Source organism: Boleophthalmus pectinirostris, unplaced genomic scaffold (assembly GCF_026225935.1).
Source record: "Boleophthalmus pectinirostris isolate CB_2022bp ecotype Guang Dong unplaced genomic scaffold, ASM2622593v1 HiC_scaffold_4, whole genome shotgun sequence".
Taxonomy (NCBI): Eukaryota; Metazoa; Chordata; class Actinopteri; order Gobiiformes; family Gobiidae; genus Boleophthalmus; species Boleophthalmus pectinirostris.
In genome coordinates, this window is record NW_026571353.1 from 41,643,711 (window position 1) to 41,667,904 (window position 24,194).

General features: G+C 40.0%; 1 protein-coding gene and 1 pseudogene across 2 annotated transcripts; one reads left to right on the forward strand and one right to left on the reverse strand.

Annotated features, from left to right (window-relative positions):
* Nucleotides 1-2,963: 2,963 nt before the first annotated feature.
* Nucleotides 2,964-6,966, forward strand: LOC110162049 (GTPase IMAP family member 5-like). 2 transcript variants are annotated; one of them, XM_055161872.1, is made up of 4 exons: nt 2,964-3,157; nt 3,495-3,538; nt 4,778-4,834; nt 5,720-6,966. In XM_055161872.1, exons 2-4 carry the CDS (start codon nt 3,526-3,528, stop codon nt 6,127-6,129), a joined length of 480 nt encoding a protein of 159 aa, XP_055017847.1. In that variant the 5' UTR covers nt 2,964-3,157; nt 3,495-3,525; the 3' UTR covers nt 6,130-6,966. The 2 variants fall into 2 exon arrangements, with proteins under 2 accessions (XP_055017847.1, XP_055017846.1); XM_055161871.1 differs by having other exon boundaries at nt 2,964-3,139.
* Nucleotides 6,967-15,926: 8,960 nt separating this feature from the next.
* On the reverse strand, nt 15,927-21,747 carry LOC110170697 (GTPase IMAP family member 8-like; annotated as a pseudogene).
* Between the last annotated feature and the right edge of the window lie 2,447 nt (nt 21,748-24,194).

Below are 24,194 nucleotides of genomic sequence, written 5' to 3' on the forward strand. Positions count from 1 at the left end.
ATTTTGTTGTGTGTAAGAAAAATGTTGAATTTCTTTGGCTCTTTGGTTATTTTTGTAAAAACATTTATGAAGTTTATACACATACAAGAAGTTAAACAATTGTGATTTTTTTCATCCATGTGCAGGTCCATGTTAAAGAGCAGTTTCTTATATTGTGCAGTATTATGTGTTGATACTCACTTCTATTTTGTTGTTTTCTAAGATATGTTTCTATATTTTCAACAGGTCCTATTATTTTATCACAAAGCTCAGTGACTTTATTTCCCAGTGTGCTCCTCTGTACCTGAAACCAACGTCTAAAAACAACTAAAAACCTGTTCAGTGGATTAAACTATTTGGCAGATAAACGAACTGTCAGTCCATCAGATAAGAGACGATTGTGAAATAACTGCTGACAGGTTTAAAAGTGCATTTAAGGAAACTGTAATTCCTCTGCCGTCTGGGTGCAGCTCAGTATTTGTTTGTTTTTGTTATTTAAAGGAAATAATCTGTAGAGTTTACAACTGCAGGTGCCTTTTCTACTCTTTAGACTATTTTTTTTTAGTAAAAACGTTTCTTGTAGTGGGTAAAAGCTGTTGTAAAAAACGTACCTGTCGTGTGTGTGTCACCTGTGAATCCTGCGAAGTTTGGGCCACAGTGACGCGAGTCTTCAGACCAACAGGTGGCAGCAGAGAGCACTGGGTCCACTCTCCATCAGATCACAGCAGCAGAACCTGGATCAGGACCAGAAAACCAGTTTATTGTCTTGCTTTTTTTAGACTGTGGCTTTTTACAGAGATTTTAGGTCTGGTTAAATAATGGACAAATCATAAACAGAACATGAGCACTCTCTTATACTCTAAATCTGGGGAAAGATGACCAATATTTCCTTCAGACACCAACCTTCCATAATCACTCACTGCTAATTAAAAAAAAAAAACAATCATCTCTTTTTCACCCTGGGAGCACAAAGGGGAGTTGACTTCAGTGATTTCATAGACCAGAATGGATTAAGGGAGTTTAACACTTGAATACAAATTTGATCTTGAAAAGAAACAATAATTCTGAAGATTTTTTTAACCTTCAGTGAAAACAAAACAAAAATAATCAATAAACTAACTATGCCTATTCATGATAATATAATACCTGATACAAAGCAAATCTAAAAGTATCTGGTCAGTCAAGGATCTTTTCACATTTTATGACAAAAATCTAAATTCCAATATTTATTTTCTCGTTTTACTTTTATTTTACGTTGGCCAGCTCACCGGGGTTTTCTTCTTTGTTACTTTGTATTTTGCTATTTTTGGACACGGGTTTAGGGTTTTGTTTTTGTTTCCTCACCAACATATAAAGTCATAAATAAATAAAAACGTCTTTAATTCTTAACTTTGTGTCCATGTGCTTCGTAAATATGTTGTGATTCATTTTGGGTTGTAACATCTCCAATGATTCTTTTTTTCTTTTCTTTTTTATTTTAGAGCCAGTTTCCCTCTAAACATATAACATTCAATTTGATTTTTAAAAATAGACAAAGGTGTTTGATTATTTCACAGAAAATTTTCATCCATAGATTTGTTCAGTAATTTCAAAGATTGTTTTCCTTAATGTAAAATAACCACTATTTCAGATTCAAGTCCTGGAAATACACGCAATATCGGGCCTTTTATTACTCATAAAATGCCTAATTTCCATGTGACATTAATTTAGATTTTTTTAAAATGTGCAATAAACGTGTGTCTTATATTTATATCGGAAATACACATAGTTTCAATGTGATATTTTCATTTTTTTCTATGAACCAACAGTGTCTCGTGAAAACCTTTTCTAATATAATCTCTTTAACCTGTTCAGTCAATTATTGAGCCACAGTTAATACGTGATACGTGGCGCCGCCCAGTGGTTGGTGTTGGTTTTCCATCACTGAAGCCTCTGTATGGAGATAAGAAAAGAAAATTAGATTATAATTATTTATCTGGTTGTTTGTAGGCATATATTCTAAATCAGTTATAATTTTACTTTTTTTTTTTTTTTTTTTTTGAGGAAATTAACCTGAACAACAAATTAGTCCCAAAAGAGTGGTACATTTATTAATTACAGTTACAGTTTTTGTTCTTTTTCACACTAGTGTCTCTTTGTCGTTCATAAACAGCGTATCTGCTGATAAATGGCCGCCATCTTTCTGAAGTGAACAGATATTGGACATGAGTTTAAACTCCTTTATCCCTAAAACGCAGCACGATGAACACGGACAAACGATCACAAAATGAGTAAAAACATCGTACGTGTCGGTGAATACGCTCTGAGCTCAAGTTTAAACACTTTAAAACTAAATATATGTTGATTTTACCGTGTTTTTTATAAATGACTATTTATTACTATTATTTCTATTGTTTACCTTTCAAACTTTAATGTTGTATCACTCCCAGTTTTCCTTTCTTTTTTTTTTTTTTTAACTGTCCATAAAGTATTGCCAAGTAAGATTTATTAACAAACTGCTGTTTTAGTAAAATTATAAATCCAAACATGAATCTAATTCTCGGCTCAGTACAGTGAGCTCAGTTCTAAACCTCCACAGCGCCCCCTCCTGACACAACAGGGGTAGAACAGGATCAAGTAAACACGAGCACTTACAGCACTATTATAGTATTATTATTCTATCTATGCTCACTCCTCTGCGAACAGAAAACATTTTTGTGACTTCACAGCTCTTTTATGCTGCACAGTGTTGGCTGCAGATCATTTATATTTAGATGAATATTTAATTTTATGTTATATAAAGTGTTAATTCAAACTCACAAAAGCTTATATTTAAATCATTCATAATAAAAAATAAATAAAAATACAGTTGGCTTGAAAAGTTATTATGTTTGAATATTTTTATCTCATGTGTTGAACTTTGAACTGTCGTCTGATTATTTGACTGACCAATAAAAGTTCGTGATTATCTGAGCGGGTGTGTTCCTCTTTAATATTCGGGTTGTGCGCCATAGTTTAAGAATGTACTATGGTATTTTCTCTTATTGATTAAGAGGCTGTGCGCCATCTGTTCTACTCTAAATGCATCTTCATTCATCATGGAACGATTATTCTGCCGTTTCTGGAGTTCGGATATGGACGCAGAACTTTCACTTTCGACGAAGCTGAAAAACATCTTGCGGTGAGATGAACTAATCAGGTGCGTAGAATTCCGCATTTTTTTACACACATCTTCACTGAAATTTGCCAGAGAATATTTCCAGGGCTTGTTATTGAGGATTGTAAAACATATGTGCGTAATCCGAGACTGAGCGCATGTATTTGCACGAATATTAGAGTGGGACCGTATCAAGTGAATTACAATTTACGATACATTTATTATGACAATGACCCGATCATGAGCATCACCAGAAATGATATTAAATATGAAAAAATACGTGCTGCAGATCATTTTAAATAAACGCCACATAAAGCAGTTGATTCATTGATGTTACTGTTGTTGTTAAACTGGATTATTGACTTTTTATTTTTTCTAGCCTGACTTCAACTGGTGACGGAAAAAACATCATGGCAACTCCTGGTAAGAGTCCAGTCCACAAATTCTCTGTTCTCTCCTCTGTCCCTCTCTCTCTCTCCTCTGTCCTCTCCCCTCCTCCTCTGTCCCTCTCTCCTCTGTCTCTCTCCTCTCTTTCCTCTGTCCCTCTCTTCCTCTGTCCCTCTCTTCTCTCTTCTCTTTCCTCTGTCCCTCTCTTCCTCTGTCCTCTCTCTTCTCTTCCTCTGTCCCTTCTCTCTCTCTTCTCTCTTCCTCTCTCTCCTCCTCTGTCCTCTCTGTCTTCCTCTGTCTCTCTCCTCTTCCTCTCCCTTCTCTCCTTTCTCTGTCCCTCTCTCTCTTCCTCTGTCTCTCTCCTCCTCTCTCCCTCTCTCTTCCTCTGTCCTCTTCCTCTGTCATTCTCTCTCCTCTTCCTCTCTCTTCCTCTGTCCCTTTCTCCTCCTCTGTTCTTTCTCTTCCTCTGTCCCTCTTCTCCTCCTCTGTCTCTCTCCTCTCTTCTCTGTTCTTCTTCCTCTCTCTCTCTCTCCTCTGTTCCTCTCTGTCTCTCTTCCTCTCCTCTCTCTTCCTCTGTGCCCTTTCTTCTCTCCTCTGTCCTCTGTCCTCTGTCCTCCTCTGTCCCTCTCTGTCCCCTCCTCTGTCCCTCTCTCTCCTCCCTGTCTCTCTCTCCTCCTCTGTCCCTCTCTTCTCCTCCTCTGTCCCTCTTCCTCTGTCTCTCTCTCTCCTCCTCTCTCTCTCCTCTCTTCCTCTGTTCTTCTCTTCCTTCTGTCCTCTCTCCTCCTCTGTCCCTCTCTTCCTCTGTCCTCTTCTCCTCTGTCCTCTCTCTTCCTCTGTCCTCTTCCTCTGTCCCTCTCTCTCTTCTCTCTGTCCCTCTCTCCTCCTCTGTCCCTCTCTCTTCCTCTGTCCCTCTCTCCTCCTCTGTCCCTCTCTTCCTCTGTCCCTCTCTTTTTCCCTTCCTCTCTTCCTCCTCTGTCCCTCTCTCTCCTCTGTCCTCTCTCTCCTCTCCTCTGTTCCTCTCTCTCTCTCTCTCTCCTCTTCCTCTGTCTCTCCTCTCTTCCTCTGTCCCTCTCCTCTGTCCCCTCTCCTCTCTCCTCTGTCCCTCTCTTCCTCTGTCCCTCTCTCTCTCCTCTGTCCCCTCTCCTCCTCTGTCCCTCCTCTCTGTCCTCCCTCTGTCCCTCTCTCTTCCTCTGTCCCTCTCTTCCTCTGTCCCTCTCTTCCTCTGTCCCTCTCTTCCTCCTCTTTCATATTTAACTTCATGTTTTCTCTGGACAGTGGCAGAGTTGAAGCCTCTGAAGCACAGCAGCAGTTTTGAGATTCTTCCTCCAGATTGTGAGTCAAAACTCTTCCAATGATGCAACTCTAACCTCAACTCTAAATGTTTAGTACTGATTAAATATTTCAGTTAGATGAGACAGTATTTTGTCACAGTGTGCCACTTTTATAATAGACTCTATAAGAGAAAAGTACAAATAAAATACATTTTTACAAACATTTACATGACTAAAGGTCCGGCGTTTTGCCTGACTAAAAAGGGAGTTTTAGAAGTTATTTTAAATCCGGGTTTGGCACATTGCTGAGTAACTTAGGTCAAACACAAGAACATAAATTGCAGTGTTGTTGGTAAATGATTAGCTTTTTTCTCTCCACAGTTACATCACCTGATCTATTACAGTACAGAACCTTCCCCTTTATGTCGCCTCCTCAGGGTCAATGTAGGAAGTTCAAGACAATAACACATCAACAGTTTACATTCTGAGAAAAAATATCATATTCTTATTACCACAAGTTAATTAAATTCTAATCACAAATTATGATTTGAATGGCGGCACATGCAGACGTAACAGCCTCTCGCTCTCCCAATCGTGCAGTGTTTTGTTTGTCAAAAATGTGTTTGTCTGAGTGTGTTTCTCATTAGTCTACGCTGAAATTATTTGTTGTGTCTCTGCACGTAAATGTTGTTCTGTGTTGTACTTCAATGTCTGTCTGTCTTGTCCACGTATGGGATGGAGAGAAGTGTAATTTCGATTCCTTTGTATGTCCAGTACATGTGAAGAAATTGACAATAAATCTAACTTTGAAATTTGAACATGTTATTCATCTTATCTTAAAACACAAATTACATGGGGAACATGAGTAAAAACAGTTTGAGTTATAGATTATGGGAAATGTTTATCTTGGTCTAAAAATGTTGTTTATTGTTTGTGTTTGTTCCAGTTTCTGAGCTGAGGCTGGTTCTTCTGGGGAGCAGCTGGAGTCTGAGGAGCTCAGTGGGAAACCTCCTTTTGGGAAAGTCTGAGTTAATGAAAGATTCAACTCGATGTGTCGAAGTCAGAGGAACATTTCAGGACAAACTAGTGACTGTGATCTACACTCCAGACCAGCTGCTCTCCACTGATTCACAACAACACAAACTCCAACAGTTTATACAAGACATTAAAGATCTGAGTGCTCCTGGTCCTCATGTGTTCCTGCTGCTTCTACAGCCTGAAAACTTCACTGAGGAACACAAAAACAGACTACAGTCAGTCCTGGAGAGACTCAGTGATCAGGACCTTCAACCATTCACTGCTGCTGATGTTCCAGAACACAAACAGAGACACCAGAGTCCACAGAGAAATACATGAGACAGACACATATAAGGGACATGATCAGCAGATGTAGGTACAGATTTCTGTGGATGAATCACACTGATCTGTGTCAATCTGATCTGGATCTGAAAGAATTTAAACGTAAAGAGCTGTTCTCAAGAATCAGTGACATGTTGAAGGAGAACGATGGAGAACATCTGAGTCCTGACTCCTCTGAGGAGGAAGACACAGGTCTGACTTTGGCCTCTGGTATAAAACACAAACCCTCTCTGAACCTGGTTCTTTTTGGGAGCAGTGGAGCAGGGAAGAGCTCAGCAGCTGAGTCCATTTTAGGTGGAGCAGATCTCCCTGCAGCGAGCAGCTCAGGGCAGTGTGTTAAACATGAGGGAGAGGTCTGTGGGCGTCGGGTGTCTCTGGTGGAGCTGTCGGTTCTGTCTGGAGAACCTCTGGAGACAGTGATGGAGCAGTGTCTCCGCTGCATCTCCCTCTGTGCTCCTGAGGGCGTCCATGCCTTCATCCTGGTTCTACCGCTGGGTCAACTCACCGACGAAGACAAGGAAGAGTTTGAAATCTTACAGAACACGTTGAGCACTCGGGTCAGAAACTTCACTGTGGTCCTGATCTCCATGAAGTCGGACGCTGCTCCTGTGAAATTCACCAGAGAAAGTGGCGCGGACCTGGAGGAGCTGTGTCGGATCTGTGGAGGAGAAGCCCTGTGTCTGAACATCAGGGACACAGAGCAGGTCCTGGAGGTGATGAAGACTGTGGACAAACTGACACAACGAGGCACCAGAGCCTACACCAGAGACATGTTTACAGACGCTCTGGTGGAGAAAGCCGTCAAGTCTCCACAGATGTATTTGAGCCCAGTGGAACTGATTGGAAGCGCTGTGGGAAAAAAAAGTGGGAAAAGCTGTGCTTCAAACACTATTCTGGGGGAGAGATGCAACCTGAAGTGTGCCAAAAGAGCGTTCGGTGAGAGGTGGCGAGTGATGAGCGGGCTCTGGTGGAAAAAAGCGCCCAGTCTCAGCGCAACCACTGTTCTGAGATGGACGAGCGAGCTTGCCAAAAGAGCGACGGTCGATTTTTTTTCATGCTGTTGCGAGCTTGTTTCAGAAGAAGTTCCAAATGAGAGCTCTCTGTGCTCGGCTGCTTTTTTCTGCCTGCGATCGGAAACATCCAATAAGGACGGTCAATCCGCAGCTGATCAAGAGCTGCGGCTCGGGGAGAAGGCGCTGCAGTTTGTCATGATTGTTTTCACCAGAGGAGACGAACTGGAGAATCAGTCTTTTCAGAACTAGAGGATTTAGAAGTGACTTTGTCAAAAGGACATGTTACGGGAACAGGCAAAAAACAATAAGGACGAAAGTCGCGACGCTGAGAACTGATTGACTGGTGCAGACCAACCAAAAAACTTGGGAGTGAGAGTCAGCGTGAAAAGGTGAGGAGAGATAAAAAGTGTGAGCAGGAGAGGGCGCTGAGGGACAGGCAGCTCAAGGAAAAAGAGGAGCTCCTCAAACAGGAACGCCAAGACCGGAGGAAAGAGCAGGAGGAGAACGTGAAGAAGCGCAGGAGGGAGGCGGAAGCGGCGCGTGCGGAGTGGAGGAGGAGGGCGGAGGAGGCGGAGAGGAGGGCCGGGCAGGAGGCGGAGGAGAGGAGGAGGGCGGAGAAACAGCTGGAGCAGCTCCGCAGGGAGACGGAGCGGCGGCGGCAGGAGTGGGACAGGGAGCGGGCGGACATCCTGGAGAGCCGCTGCCAGGAGCTGAAGCAGAACCTGGAGGTGCAGTCGGAGAGCTACAGGCAGCTGCTGGAAGAATACCTCCGCAAACGCAAGAAGTGGACATGGATTCTGTTTGTGTCGCTGCTGTTTTCTTTATTTCTGGGATATTATTTTCTCCTCAGCCACAGATGAAGACACAGGGGCCTCCTTCCCACTCCTCTAAGGGCCCATATTATTCTGATCTATGTTATAATAATGTAGGTTCCTCATCACAAACAGACGCTGAGTTGTTTTGTTTCATTCACACGTTTAACACACAAACCCTGCAGACGCTGTTCCACCTTGTGATGTCATGTGGTGAAGCAGAAAATGCTTCACTGTGTTTTTAAACTCCACACATCTGCACCAGAATCAGTTGGATCAATTCAGCTTTGGACTTGTCACTCTCTACTAGTGACGGGCATTCGATGAAATTTTCTTAATCGATCGTCGGAAGAATTAACGATCGATTATCGATTAATCATTAACGTTTTTATATTAAAATGATCATCATTATTATTTCTATCTGCACTAATCTGCATCAATAAATTCAACTTTACGACATATAAACATAACGACTCTAGATCCACATCAGCTGTTTGACATTATAATGTGTTTAATTCAGTTTTGTTCAAATCTCACAGAAACAAAACTTAAAACCACATCACTAATTTACATAAACTAAGTGAAGATAAAACTCCAGCTCTTGTGTCGCTGATGTGGTTCAACTTGTGTTGGATTAAAAGACATGACTCAGGTGAATACAGGTCAGTGTGACCAGATTTGTGTTTGTCAAAACCAGGACAGCGTACGGGGGGAGGGGGGCGGGGCCTCGTCATCCACATTGAGCGACTCTCACCTGGAAAAACTTTTTCCCACTGGACACAGAAACATATGTGCTGCTTTATCCACTGTGCACATGGACTCACACTTGTCCCAACGCAACGGAAAGTGTGGAATTTCTTCTACAAATCCTGGTTAAATCCACATTTGTGCTTCGGTTCGTTACAGACTGACCCACTGTTTGTGTCTCGCTCCTTCTGATGCAGAGACACATGTTCACACCTGTTTGTCCCCGGACACAGACGTATGGTCTCCCTACGCTACACACAACAACCTACATTTGGTTTGTCGATTAAAATGAACGTAATCGATGAAATTCTTTTCTCAATTATTGATTAATCGACTAATCATGCCCATCCCTACTCTCTACTGAACTATGTCGCTTCGTGACATCACAAGGTGGAACAGCATTTGGAGCTTTGGAGATGTAGACAGACAAATAGTAAAGAGTTACTCAAAATTCCAGTATTAAATTACAATTCCAGGTCTGTTTTTGAGGAGGTCACAATATGTATTAAAGCTCAGAGTCAGACCCCCCGGGCCAGAGACCAGTACCGGTCCGTGGGTCGTTTGGTACCGGGCCACAAAGAAAGAATAAATAACTTACATTATTTCCGTTTTATTTATTATCCGAGTCTGAACAATGTTTTATTTTGAAAAATGACTGAATTGTCTCTTGTCTCGGTTGCGTGAAACATTAACACTAATATTAAACTCACAAGCTGCAAAATGAGTAAAAAAACAGACGTCTTTGGAAACATTTATTATATTTACAAAATACCACAGTTTTTGTGTTGGTCGTATCATTTTATTTTGTCGTATTTATCTGCCACACCTTACAGGTCTGTGAAAATATCGTCTGACATTAAACTGGTTTGTGGCACAAAAAAGGTTGTGGACCACTGTAATAAAGGACACGGAAGAATGTAACTGATTACAAATATATTACTGTATTTGAGTAGATATTTGGGGTAATTGTACTTTTTTGGCAGATTTTAAAACTTGTACTTGAGTATAATTCTATCCATGTAATTCTTTTTTTTAATCACAGAAGTTACTGAGCACTGTACAAATGTATAATCAGTGTTGGGAAAGTTACTTTTAAAATGTAATCCCCTACAGATTACAGATTACACACACCAAAATGTAGTTTGTAACAGAATCCATTAAATTACTTAAAGTGAGTAATGTAATCTGATTACTTTGGATTACTTGATTTGCTGTAGAGAAACAAAGACGAGGAAATCTTCACATAAGAAGTTTTGTCTGATAAAAGAAAATAAAAAGTCCAAACTTTACTGAACCAAATTAAAAATATTATTGATAGAAAACGAAGAAACACGTCCACACAGCAGGAAGTCCTGGTTTAGTCCTGGTTTTAGTCCTGGTTTAGGGTTTAGTCCTGGTTTAGACCTGGTTTTAGTCCTGGTTTTAGTTTTAGTTTTAGTCCTGGTTTAGTCCTTTTAGACCTGGTTTAGTCCTGGTTTTAGTCCTGGTTTAGTCCTGGTTTAGACCTGGTTTAGTCCTGGTTTAGTCCTGGTTTAGTCCTGGTTTAGTCCTGGTTTAGTCCTGGTTTTAGTCCTGGTTTAGACCTGGTTTAGTCCTGGTTAGTCCTGGTTTAGTCCTGGTTTAGTCCTGGTTTTAGTCCTGGTTTAGTCCTGGTTTGGACCTGGTTTAGTCCTGGTTTAGTCCTGGTTAGTCCTGGTTTAGTCCTGGTTTAGTCCTGGTTTAGTCCTGGTTTAGTCCTGGTTTAGTCCTGGTTTTAGTCCTGGTTTTAGTCCTGGTTTAGTCCTGGTTTAGTCCTGGTTTAGTCCTGGTTTAGTCCTGGTTTAGTGTTCGGCAGTGAGTGGAATTACTAAAAAAATAAATAAATAAAGGGATTTAGCCCAAAATGTGAAAACAGGAAAATCCCTCTGTGTAATCCATTTATTTCAAGAAAGTAACTGTAATCCAATTACCACTCACTGAAACAGTAACTGTAACTGAATACAGTTACTCATCATTTGTACTCTGATTACTCCGGTACATGTAATCTGTTACTCCCCAACACTGTTTATAATCCACGGTCGTTCTACACGACAAACACATAACGGCTCTGAATCGCCTGCTCTGATTGGCCAGAGCTCAGCAAATATGCAAATAGTGATTTACAATTAATACATTTAGTATTAACTGTTATTATTGATCAAGTTTTGTATAAAAGTTTGTTCTGAAATGCTTCTAAACTTGTGTTAACTGGTGTTTTATTATTAAATAAGTATTATTTTTCACTATATTTCATGCATATTTTTTATTTTAGTACTTAAACGTGGACTATGTGACCTTCTTGTTTCTATGGAGATGTCATTGCTCTGCCTGGAATGTTCCACAGTGTGACTTTAAGCAGCTCTGCCTTGTATTTATTCAGTTACAGATGATTTTACTGCTCAAAAACACCTAGAGAAACAGACATTCTGACTGTGAGTGGGGTCGCCTCTCCACAGATCTGACCTGGAACGTGGTCTGGTTTGGTTTCCGTGAAGATAGAAAAGTTTAATGCCATAGTGTGAAACATTCCAGATAAAGCAGTAACATCTCCATGGAAAAAAAACCCATACTTGTAACTGAGTACATTATACTTGTACATGAGTGCACATGTTCAGTTTTCTTTCCACCGCTGTGGGTTTTTCATGTAGTGGAGACAAACGGTTTAGTCCCTGTGCAGAAAATTCATGTGTTAATTGATCAAGATACAATTCATGTCTCTGTCCAAGACGATTTTGCAGATTCGATGTTCTTGAAAACAGGTTTGAGCATTTCGGCCTCTTTACAAAACTGTTACCTGCTCAAAAACACCTGCAGTTGTGTTTTGTTTCATTCACACATTTGAGTAACTCTGCATTATTATTATTAGTCTGTTTACATCTCCAAAACTCAAAACGCTCTGTGCCACCTTGTGATGTCATGTAGTGGAGGTTTGCAAGTGAACAGCTCCTTTTACCTTTAGTTCAGTAGAGATTGTCAATTCCAAATGATTCCAGTGAAGGTGTGCGGAGTATATAAAAACGCAGTGGAGCACTTCCTGTTTTACCGTATGAGAGGACAGGACATAAATCAGCCTAAATCTGCAGGGTTTGTGTGTTAAAACATGTATGAATGAAACAAAACACAAATCCAGGTATTTTGGTGATGAAGAAACATTATAACATAGGTCAGATTCCCTTAAAAATACTTAGAACATTTTGCGAGTAACTTTATGGCTCATACAGATTTGCCTGTTGTAGCACTTATGCAATATAAATCAAATGTATTATTATCATTATCGTTTATGAGATGTTTGGGCTATACTTTAATATACTTTAAAAAGAAATACAAGATAACAAAAGTGTTAATTGAGTGGTTGATTTCACCCAGAGCTGCAGCGCCCTCTGGCTGCAGAGTGGGCGTGTTTGATTTAACTTAGATTTGCATCAAAAGTTGATTCTCAAACGTTTCCCAGCGAGTAGCAGCCGAAGAAGGCGACGGTGGAAGCCTGCTGAGTTATTGTACAGAAAAAAGACTTGTTCTTTGTCACAGCAGCACAGGCTCCTCCCACAGTCTCAAGACACTTATACAAAAATACAAAACTACTTACATGTCAAAGCAGAGGGACTTTTGTTTCACCAAAATGTCTCTTGTCTCGGTCACGTTATCAGTGTTGGGAAGGTTTACTTTTAAAATGTAATTCCCCTACAGATTACAGATTACACACCTCAAAATGTAGTTTGTAACATAATCCATTAAATTACTTAAAGTGAATAATGTAATCTGATTACTTTGGATTACTTGATTTGCTGTAGAGAAACAAAGACGAGGAAATCTTCACATAAGAAGTTTTGTCTGATAAAAGAAAATAAAAATAATAAAAATCCCAGATTTTAATTAACCAAATTAAAAATATCATTGATAGAAGAGGAGGAGACACAGTTCACACGGAATAGTTTAGTCCTGTTAAATCCTGTCTGAGACCAAGTTTAGACCTGGTTTAGACCTGGTTTAGACCTGGTTTTAGACCTGGTTTAATGTTCGGCAATGAGTGGAATTACCAAAAAAAACAAAAAAGGGCAGAACCCAAAATGTTAAAAACCGCAGTGTAATCCATTTATTCAACAAAGTAACTGTAATCCAATTACCACTCACTGAAACAGTAACTGTAACTGAATACAGTTACTCATCATTTGTACTCTGATTACTCTGGTACATGTAATCTGTTACTCCCCGACACTGCAGGTTATACACTAATAACACTGATATTAAACCCACAAGCTGCAAAATGAGTAAAACACATTTATTCTTATATTTACAAAATACCACAGGTTTTGTGTTGGTCGTTGATCATTTTATTTTGTCGTATTTATCCACCAAACCTTTAAGTTCGATCTGTGAAAATATGAATCAACTTTAATACTTGAGGACAAGTAAAAACAAAGAGTTTCCTGTGAGACGAGGTTGTGTTGGTGAGTTTGTCTTTACACATGTTCATGTTTGGTCTTGACCAAATACACAAAGACAAAGATAATAAGAACCGGGACTAAACCAGGACTAAACCAGGACTAAAACCAGGACTAAAACAGGACTAAAACCAGGACTAAAACCAGGGACTAAACCAGGACTAAAACCAGGACTAAAACCAGGACTAAAACCAGGACTGACTAAACCAGGACTAAACTAAGACTAAAACCAGGACTAAAACCAGGACTAAACCAGGACTAAAACCAGGTCTAAAAAACTAAGACTAAAACCAGGACTAAAACCAGGACTGACTAAACCAGGACTAAAACTAAACCAGGACTAAAACAGGACTAAAACCAGGACTAAGGACTAAACCAGGACTAAAACCAGGACTAAAACCAGGACTAAACTAAGACTAAAACCAGGACTAAACCAGGACTAAAACCAGGACTAAACCAGGACTAAACTAAGGACTAAAACTCAGGACTAAACCAGGACTAAAACCAGGACTAAACTAAAACCAGGACTAAAAACTAGGACTAAAACAGGACTAAAAGGACTAAACCAGGACTAAAACCAGGACTAAACTAAAAAGACTAAAACCAGGACTAAACCAGGACTAAAACCAGGACTAAACTAAGACTAAAACCAGGACTAAACCAGGACCAAAACCAGGTCTAAACTAAGACTAAAAACTAGGACTAAAACAGGACTAAACCAGGACTAAAAACTAAGGACTAAAACTAGGACTAAACCAGGACTAAACTAAGACTAAAACTAGGACTAAAACAGGACTAAAACCAGGACTAAACTAAGGACTAACAAACTAGGACTAAAACCAGGACTAAACCAGGACTAAAACCAGGTCTAAACTAAGACTAAAACTAGGACTAAACCAGGTCTATACCAGGACTAAACCAGGTCTAAACTAGGAACTAAAACCAGGACAAACCATTTTATATTAAGATTTCTGGTCTTTGCTTCTTTACAGTGAACAGTTTCTGGAGACTTTGAGAATTTGAAGAAAACAAACAAGAATTTTCAGGATGTGGTTGTTACATTCATGTAGTTTAAAAAAAAAACATGACAATATCAAATAATCCAAAGTAATCAGATTACATTACTCACTTTAAGTAATTTAATGGATTACGTTACAATTGTAATCTGTAATCTGTAGGGGATTACATTTTAAAAGTAAACTTCCCAACACTGTGTATATGAAGGAGGTGAAAGGCACCGTGGGCTGTACTTTCTGTCTGTTGTCATACACTTTTGTTCGAGTTAGGGTCAAATTTTCAATTAGAAAACGTAAATAATAGTTTAAGATGTTAGTTTATTAATGAGTTGCAGTTTTACTCACGTCTGACAGGGGGCGCCACCTGAACACACAGGACCAGAGTCAAGACCACAGCCCAGAGACGCCCTGACCCTGATCTGGTTTAGTTTATATCAATACAAAACAAGATGTGCAAAAGGTGCAAACTAATATGATTTCTGTAGAATGGAAACAAAATCACACTGAAACACATACTGTCATTGTGTCACTGTGCAAGGCATTTTTCTCACATTCTCTACTCCAGTTACAGTAAAGAGGCTGGATGTGAAAGGAAGAACATCCACTTGAAAACATTTTTCAAATCAACATGCAATTGTTTCCCTGGGGCAAGAACAATTTCAAGCCTGTTTGTTGTTTCAAATATGATTTTATGAACCAGTAAAAGGCCATAGAATCTGAACTCAAGGTTGATTTGTGTGTAGATATTAAATAATAATAATAATAATAATGTAGATAATAAATAAAAATAAATAAATAAATACTACGACCTAGAGGGCCCACTTACTTACAGGGGTGGGATTAAATACATTTTCTTCTTCCCACTCCTTTTTGGTGGTTATTTCAGTTATGATTTCTAATAATGTTCCATGTTCCACTGTATAAGAATATAAATCTCTTACTTGTCCAAAATAAATACATAAATAAATACATTAATAATAATAATAATAATTAATAAAAATAATAATAAATAAAACATGTCCAGTTACTGAAATTCCCCCAAGTTATTTGCTGCCAAAATTAACATAATCAAGTCTATAGTCCAGATGAGAGTTAATGAGAAGCCTTGACATTTAATTATGCTTGAGAAGAAAGAAGAAAAAATCTGAGGTTGGCCCCACACCAGGCTGTAAATCAGTGTTTATTAAACCAGAGTTAATGAAAAAGAACAACAGTTTGAGCACTGAGTTTATTTCAGAGAGATACTGAATGAGTGATGCTTCAAAGTGGAACTACACACATCACTTTTTTTCTTTCACATAAATGCGTACAGGGTATTTCAGAATCATTCTATTCTGTTTCTTGCCCATTTGTTGACATTTTCGTGTAGATTAAAAGATTTGACAGCTTTGTGGCCTCAAACCCCGTCTGCTGCCCACTGTGGTTAAACTCTGCAGCTGCGTCTGAAGAGGCCAGTGAAGTGACGTCACACGCCTCTGATGTCCTGATGAGTCTGAGTCATTCATAAGTGTTTCTGAGGTGCTCCACACTCCTGCAGGTACAACATTTATGTGCACGTTTCCTTCTTCAAAATCCTGTTCACAAAAAAGGTGAAACGTTCCAGACTCGCCACTTTGCTTTTTCTCACTTCAACTCATTCTCTTTTACTGCTCAAATTCACTGTCTGATAGAACAATAAAACTGACCGACAATATTTATGATCTCGTGATAACGTTTTTTAATAGAAATTTTATAGTTTGATTTATGAAAAGTAAGCAAACAACAAATTAAAAAAATATGACAATGTTGACGGTGTAGATGTAGATATATTGACACAAAAAGCATTTCATTAGTGCACAAAAAACTTTTCTTTTTGATATTTAGTTATAATTTATGACACATTTGGATCCTTTATATTTTGTTCAATGTAATTTGTAATACTGAGCTTAAATTACTTAAGGTTAGAAAAAAAACGGATCCATTGACTTTAAGTTTTCAACTGCACAACTTCCTGTCTGTTTACTTCATTCTGAGCACCACAACCACAACAGTTTTACAGTTTAACAATATAGTTTAACAATACAGAGTTACTCAAACATGCATTGATCATTTAATATATCATTGAATAAGATTATGGTGAGGGGAAAAGTACATATTTCCCTAAACCTAACGCCACAGACTGGAGTTGTCTACCTAATACTTCACAGCAGATTTGTACAAACACATTATTAACTGACCAGCCTTAATTTATTACACAGATCTATTTCCTGACAATAGTTTGAGGTCTTAGTTCTTGAGGCCGTAGAGCTAATTGGTAGTTAGTTTAATACACTGAGACAGTGAGGATTGAGCTGTTCAACTTCTCCAAGATCTGTACAAACACAAAACTGTTGTTTCATGAAATCACACACCGAGACTGGTCCATTTCCTCGATTAAATCACTTATTTCTTTTTCGTGTTCCTTTTGCTTAGTTTCTGTCTTTTTTTCCTGCTCTTTTTGCTTTCTTTGTTTTTCCTCCTTGTTTGTGATTGTCTTTAATTCCATTTCATGTTTTTTCCCAAGTTCCTTGAGTTCCTCTTGATGTTTTGAGAATAATTTATTGATTTTAATCCACTTATCTGGTTTTGTCCACAGTTTTTTGACCAAAACACTTATTTCTTTCATATATTGTTGCTTCATTGACTCAGAGTCCTTTCTGTATTTCTCTTTGAACTCGTTGTATTCCTCAGCTTGGCTTCTGGCCTGTTCTTCATAACTGCTCTTCAGCTCTTCCACTTGTTTTTCATGTGACTTTTCTAACTCCTTTCTCTTCTTTTCCTCTTTGTTTAGTTTTTTCTGATCTTCTTTGAATCTTCTATTATAATCTTTCCTTTCCTGACGTATCTCTTTTTGTCTTCTTTTCTCTTCCCATTGTCTTTCTTCATCTTCTTTTTTTCGTTTTTCCCACCATTCTTTCCTTTCTTTTTCCCAATGAGCTCTCTCCTGCTCCATCTGTTTCCTGTTCTCTTGTAGTTTTCTGTCAAATGTTTCCTTAGATTCTTCTTCAGATTTGGTTCGTTGCTTCAACAGTTTGTATTTTTGTTCCCATTCCTGATGCTGTTGTTCCTCTTCTTCCTTTTGTTTCCTTTCTTCTTGTTCTCTCTTGTCCTGTTCTTTCTTTATTTCTTTAATCCTTTCCTCCTTGTCTCTGAGTTCTTGCTCTCTCTGTTTTCGTTCTTTTTCAAATTCTTTCCTTTGTTTGTCCATGTTCTGTTTTATTTCTTTCATATCTTGTAGATATTTTCTCTCCATCTTCTCCTTCTCTCTCCTCATCTCTGCTTCCTTTTCCTTCATAATCCTTTCTGTCTCTCTCTTGATGGCCGTCTCAGCCTCTTGGAGCATGTCGTTGGTGTAGTAGCCTCCTCCATTTTCCTTCACCATGTCGTCTATCTTCTTCATCAGCTCTTTCACCTGATTGTCATCAGTCTTGCTGTTATCAAACACGTGATACCTGTTCCCACAGTCAGAAATCAGTTTCTTGAAGGATCTATCACTCTTTTTGATGTACTGTTGAACAGAAATTCCATCCTTGTCCAGCTCATCTCCACGAGTAAAAATTATAATAGTAAACTTTTCTGCCTCTTTACCAAATTCTTGTCTTATCAGTTCAAGTGTCTTTTTCTCCTCTTCTGTCAACCGTCCGATTTGTATCACCAAAAGAAACACATGTGGTCCAGGAGCCAAAAGACTGATGCATCTGAGCATTTCCTCACTGACCTTTTCATTGGACATGGTTGTGTCAAATAGACCTGGAGTGTCCACCACAAAAATACGGCGACCGTCTGTTGTACTTTTTGCTTTCTTACAAACGTTAGTGACAGATGTTGAACTTGAAATGGCTTCAAACTCCTTTCTTCCAAGGATGGTGTTCCCAGTGGAGCTCTTTCCAGTGCCTGTTTTTCCGATCAGTGCAATTCGCAAACAACTGACAGTATCACCATCTGCAAAGCAAAAAATAACTATTAGAATAACTATGAGACATGAATAATGGGATTTTAGACTGTGATTATAGATACTAATACTTACATCTTTTCATACTACTGTTTTTCAAATTACAATTTTCTTTGTAAAGAGCACATATCTTCTCTCTCTGACCTTGTACCAGTGTCTCTGTGGTGAAGCTGTGAGGTTCATTCTTGGTCCTTAAAGTCTCTACAGACTCCAGCAGCTCAGAGACCGCTGCTGGTCCCTGGGGTTGAATATAAAATATCCTCCTCCACTCTGACTCAGCTCCTGGATGTCTCTGTCTCCTGTGACAAACTGAAGCTCATGTGGAGCAGTGGACTCTGAGTCCACAGTGAACAGAATCATAGTGAAGAGAAGGACTCGAGAGCTGAGTGTGTCCTGGAGGGTCTTTAGCTCGGCCTTGTCTTCGTCGGTGAGGGGACCCAGCGGTAGAACCAGGATGAAGGCATGGACGCCCTCAGGAGCACAGAGGGAGATGCAGCGGAGACACTGCTCCATCACTGTCTCCAGAGGTTCTCCAGACAGAACCGACAGCTCCACCAGAGACACCCGACGCCCACAGACCTCTCCCTCATGTTTAACACACTGCCCTGAGCTGCTCGCTGCAGGGAGATCTGCTCCACCTAAAATGGACTCAGCTGCTGAGCTCTTCCCTGCTCCACTGCTCCCAAAAAGAACCAGGTTCAGAGAGGGTTTGTGTTTTATACCAGAGGCCAAAGTCAGACCTGTGTCTTCCTCCTCAGAGGAGTCAGGACTCAGATGTTCTCCATCGTTCTCCTTCAACATGTCACCAATTCTTGAGAACAGCTCCTTATGTTTAAATTCTTTCAGATCCAGATCAGATTGACACAGATCAGTGTGATTCATCCACAGAAATCTGTACCTACATCTGCTGATCATGTCCCTTATATGTGTCTGTCTCATGTATTTCTTCATGGACTCTGGTGTCTCTGTTTGTGCCCTGGACATCAGCAGCAGTGAATGGTTGAAGGTCTGATCACTGAGTCTCTCCAGGACTGACTGTAGTCTGTTTTGTGTTCCTCAGTGAAGTTTTCAGGCTGTAGAAGCAGCAGGAACACATGAGGACCACGGGAACTCCGATGTTTAATGTCTTGTATAAACAGTTCGAGTTCCTGTTGTGAATCAGTGGAGAGCAGATGGTCTGGAGTGTAGATCACAGTCACTAGTTTGTCCTGAAATGTTCCTCTGACTTCGACACATCGAGTTGAATCTTTCATTAACTCAGACTTTCCCAAAAGGAGGTTTCCCACTGATCTCCTCAGACTCCAGCTGCTCCCCAGAAGAACCAGCCTCAGCTCAGACACTGGAACAAACACAAACAATAAACAACATTTTTAGACCAAGATAAACATTTCCCATAATCTATAACTCAGTGTTTTTACTCATGTTCCCCATGTAATTTGTGTTTTAAGATAAGATGGATAACATGTTCAAATTTCAAAGTTAGATTTATTGTCAATTTCTTCACATGTACTGGACATACAAAGGAATCGAAATTACACTTCTCTCCATCCCATACGTGGACAAGACAGACAGACATTGAAGTACAACACAGAACAACATTTACGTGCAGAGACACAACAAATAATTTCAGCGTAGACTAATGAGAAACACACTCAGACAAACACATTTTTGACAAACAAAACACTGCACGATTGGGAGAGCGAGAGGCTGTTACGTCTGCATGTGCCGCCATTCAAATCATAATTTGTGATTAGAATTTAATTAACTTGTGGTAATAAGAATATGATGTTTTTTGTCAGAATGTAAACTGTTGATGTGTTATTGTCTTGAACTTCCTACATTGACCCTGAGGAGGCGACATAAAGGGGAAGGTTCTGTACTGTAATAGATCAAAGGTTCTGTACTGTAATAGATCAGGTGATGTGACTGTGGAGAGAAAAGCTAATCATTTACCAACAACACTGCAATTTATGTTCTTTTGTTTGACCATTTTGCCAAACCTGAATTTAAAATAACTTATAAAATACCCTTTTTAATAAGGTACAACGTTTGACCTTTAGTCATGTAAATATAAAATTTTGTACTTTTCTCTTATAGAGTCTATTATAAAAGTGGAACTTTGTGACAAAATACTGTCTCATCTAACTGAAATATTTTATCAGTGTACTCAATATTCAGCGAGAGCTGGATATGCATCTTAAATGAACCAAAGTTGTATCATTGGAAGAGTCTGACTCACAATCTGGAGGAAGAAGGTCATAACTTCTGCTGTGCTTCAGAGGCTTCAACTCTGCCACTGTGCAGAGAAAACATGAAGTTAAATATGAAAGAGGAGGAGAAGAGAGGAAGAGAGGAGAAGAGAGGGACAGAGGAGGAGCGAGGGACAGAGGAAGAGAGGGACAGAGGAAGAGAGGGACAGAGGAAGAGAGGGACAGAGGAAGAGAGGGACAGAGGAGGAGAGGGACAGAGGAAGAGAGGGACAGAGGAGGAGAGAGGACAGAGAGGAAGAGAGAGGGAGAGAGGGACAGAGGAAGAGAGGGACAGAGGAGGAGAGGGACAGAGGAGGAGAGAGGGACAGAGGAAGAGAGGGACAGAGGAGGAGAAGAGAGGGACAGAGGAAGAGAGGGACAGAGGAAGAGAGGGACAGAGGAAGAGAGGGACAGAGGAGGAGAGGGACAGAGGAAGAGAGGGACAGAGGAGGAGAGAGAGAGGGACAGAGGAAGAGAGGGACAGAGGAAGAGAGAGGGACAGAGGAAGAGAGGGACAGAGGAGGAGAGGGACAGAGGAAGAGAGGGACAGAGGAGGAGAAGAGAGGGACAGAGGAGAGAGGGACAGAGGAGGAGAAGAGAGGGACAGAGGAAGAGAGGGACAGAGGAAGAGAGGGACAGAGGAAGAGAGGGACAGAGGAGGAGAGGGACAGAGGAAGAGAGGGACAGAGGAGGAGAAGAGAGGGACAGAGGAAGAGAGGAACAGAGGAGGAGAAGAGAGGGACAGAGGAGCAGATGAATCCTTGTGGACTGGACTCTTACCAGGAGTTGCCATGATGTTTTTTCCGTTACCAAAAACAGGTGAAGTCAGGCTGGAAAAAATAAAAAGTCAATAATCCAGTTTAACAACAACAGTAACATCAATGAATCAACTGCTTTATGTGGCGTTTATTTAAAATGATCTGCAGCACGTATTTCTTCATGTTTAATATCATTTCTGGTGATGCTCATGATCGGGTCATTGTCATAATAAATGTATCGTAAATTGTAATTCACTTGATACGGTCCCACTCTAATATTCGTGCAAATACATGCGCTCAGTCTCGGATTACGCACATATGTTTTACAATCCTCAATAACAAGCCCTGGAAATATTCTCTGGCAAATTTCAGTGAAGATGTGTGTAAAAAAATGCGGAATTCTACGCACCTGATTAGTTCAACTTACAGCAAGATGTTTCTGCTGCATCACGGCTCGAAAGCGAAAGTTCTGCGTCCATATCCGAACTCCAAAAATGGCAGAATAATAAAGATAATGATGCATTTAGGGTAGAACAGATGGCGCACAGCCTCTTAATCAATAAGAGAAAATACAATAGTACAATCCTAGATTATGGCGCACAACCCGCATATTAAACAGGAACACACCCGCTCAGCCAATCACGAACTTTTATTGGTCAGTCAAATAATCAGACGACAGTTCAAAGTTCAACACATGAGATAAAAATATTCAAACACAACAAGCTTTTCAAACCAACTGTATTTTTTTATTTATTACGAATTATTTAAAAGTAAGCTTTTGTTAGTTTGAATTAACACTTTATGTATGATAAAATTCTATGTAAATGAGCTGCAGTCAACATTGTGAAGCATAAAAGAGCTGTGAAGTCACAAAAATGTTGTTCGCAGAGGAGTGAGCATAGATAGAATAATAATACTATAATAGGGCTATGATTACTATTATTTACTTGATCTTGTTCTACCTCTGTTGTGTCAGGAGGGGGCGCTCACTGTACTGAACCGAGATTTAGATTAATGTTTGGATTCATGATTTCACTTATTAAAACTAATAAAACAGCAGATTGTTAATAAAGCACATTTAAAGAGATCAAGGTGTCTGGTTCTTACATGTCAGTGCAGGGACAGTCTTAAAAAAAACTATGGGAGTGATAGAATAAAAACATTTAAAAAATACTAATAAGTAAGGTATCAGTGTTAGGCAAGTTACTTAAAAACTGTAATGTGTTATTTATGACTTACTGGCATTTCAGAGTAATTCGTTACATTACAATATTACTGCATTTAAAATGTAAGAGCTGACACTACTATTGCATTATTTTTAAGTTACTCACTGAAATAACTGGAAACAGGGTTTGGCAATGTAAATGTAGTTCAATAAGCTTCCATCCAGTGGAAGATGATGTGGAATCTGACTAAACTGAACAGGAAGTACAGTCACTATGGCTAAACTGCAGCTTCACCTCGATCCGTGCGCTGTGTGGATGTAAACAGACACATGTGAGGAACGACTCTTACCGTTTTACTTTCAAAGAACACCTCAAACTGGATTAATAGCAAGGTTTTGTGGACTGGGGTTATTATTTGCGGAGGACAATTTCTATAATATAATAATAATGTGGATGAGATGCTGCACTTTCAAGTTACCACTTTATAAGAGGTGAGTGTTAGAGTGCGATGACTGCCACTTCATGTGTTGGGCACTATATTGTTGTGCGCAAGGTTACACGGTTATAAAATAAAGGCGGAGCCTCCTGTGTTGCGATTCTGCATGTCAGAGCGGCCAGGCATTGTGGCTACCTGTCAAAAGTTTAGCATGTCTCCTGTCTGTCTGTGCTACCTTGGTGGGCTACCGGTGGTAAATCTGTAAAGATGTCCACGCAGGCTGAGAGCACGGGCGCACCCTAACCCGTGCACCTAGAGAGCGACCCGCTGCAGAGGAGTCAACAGTGAGGAATAATTGTTTTTGGTCTGTCCTGATCTTGCACCTCTGTGTCCATCACTCCATCTGCCCCTGATGCTTTGTTTTATTGGCTGTTATACACTCCTGATCAAAATTTCAAGACAATGGTTCAAAAGAGTGATGTTATTTCTGTGGAAGAAGTCCTTTGTCAGACGTGCATTGGGAACTTGAGCATTGTCTTGTTGAAAACCCCAGTCATTACCACACAGACGATGGCCTTCAGTCATGAGAGACGCCCCCTGCAACATCTCCACATCACCAGCTGCCTCTGCACAATCTGAAGCTCCATTGTTCCATTGAAGGAAAAAGCCCCTCAGATCATGATGGCGCCCCCTCCACTGTGCCATGTAGAAAACATTTCAGGTGGGATTTCCTTGTCATGCCAGTAACGTTGGACACCATCAGGCCCATCAAGGTTACATTTTTCTCATTAGAGAATGAAACTTTCTTCCACCTTTCAATGTCTCGTGTTTGGTGCTCTCGTGCAAACCCCAAATGGGAAATTTTGTGCCGTTGAAGGAGACGAGGTCTTTGAAGATGTTTTTTGTTCTTAAAACCCTTCTCTGGCAGATGCCATCTAATGGTTATGGGACTTCAGTTGGCACCAGTGACAAGTTTAATTTGGGCCGAGGATCGTCCCGTGTCTTGATGGACAGCCGACTGGATCCTCTGGCTCAGGGCTAGTGAAATTTTTTGGGTCTACCACTTGACTTTTTTTCCCCATAACCCTCAGGATGTTTTTAGAAGTTTAAAATGACTGTCTTACTGTGTCCTACCCCAGTGGCAATAGCAGCTGCAATAGGTCTTGCTGAAGCAGCTCAATAATCTGACTGCGTTCAAAGAGAGAAAGCTTTTTTGCCTTTGCCATCAGGCAGTCTTGACATTGACAGCCCAGATTTGGGCTTTTAAAGGCTGTGGTCTTCAACTTTTGATCAGCTGATGAACAGTCTATTTCAGTTTAATGGCTGTTTGCAATAAATTGCTTATGCTAATTTTTTTCTTGTCTCACTCCCATTTCTTCTTTTTGCATTTTGAAGCATGGACTTAAGATCTTACACTTCTTAAGATCCAACAGTG

Bases quoted from the DNA above. Each gene is read 5' to 3' on its own strand.
- LOC110162049 (XM_055161871.1), top strand. From the start codon at position 3,057: ATGGAACGATTATTCTGCCGTTTCTGGAGTTCGGATATGGACGCAGAA. The intron at 3,539-4,777 runs GTAAGAGTCCAG...TTCTCTGGACAG, and splicing joins AAACATCATGGCAACTCCTG to TGGCAGAGTTGAAGCCTCTG. The intron at 4,835-5,719 runs GTGAGTCAAAAC...TGTTTGTTCCAG, and splicing joins TGAGATTCTTCCTCCAGATT to TTTCTGAGCTGAGGCTGGTT.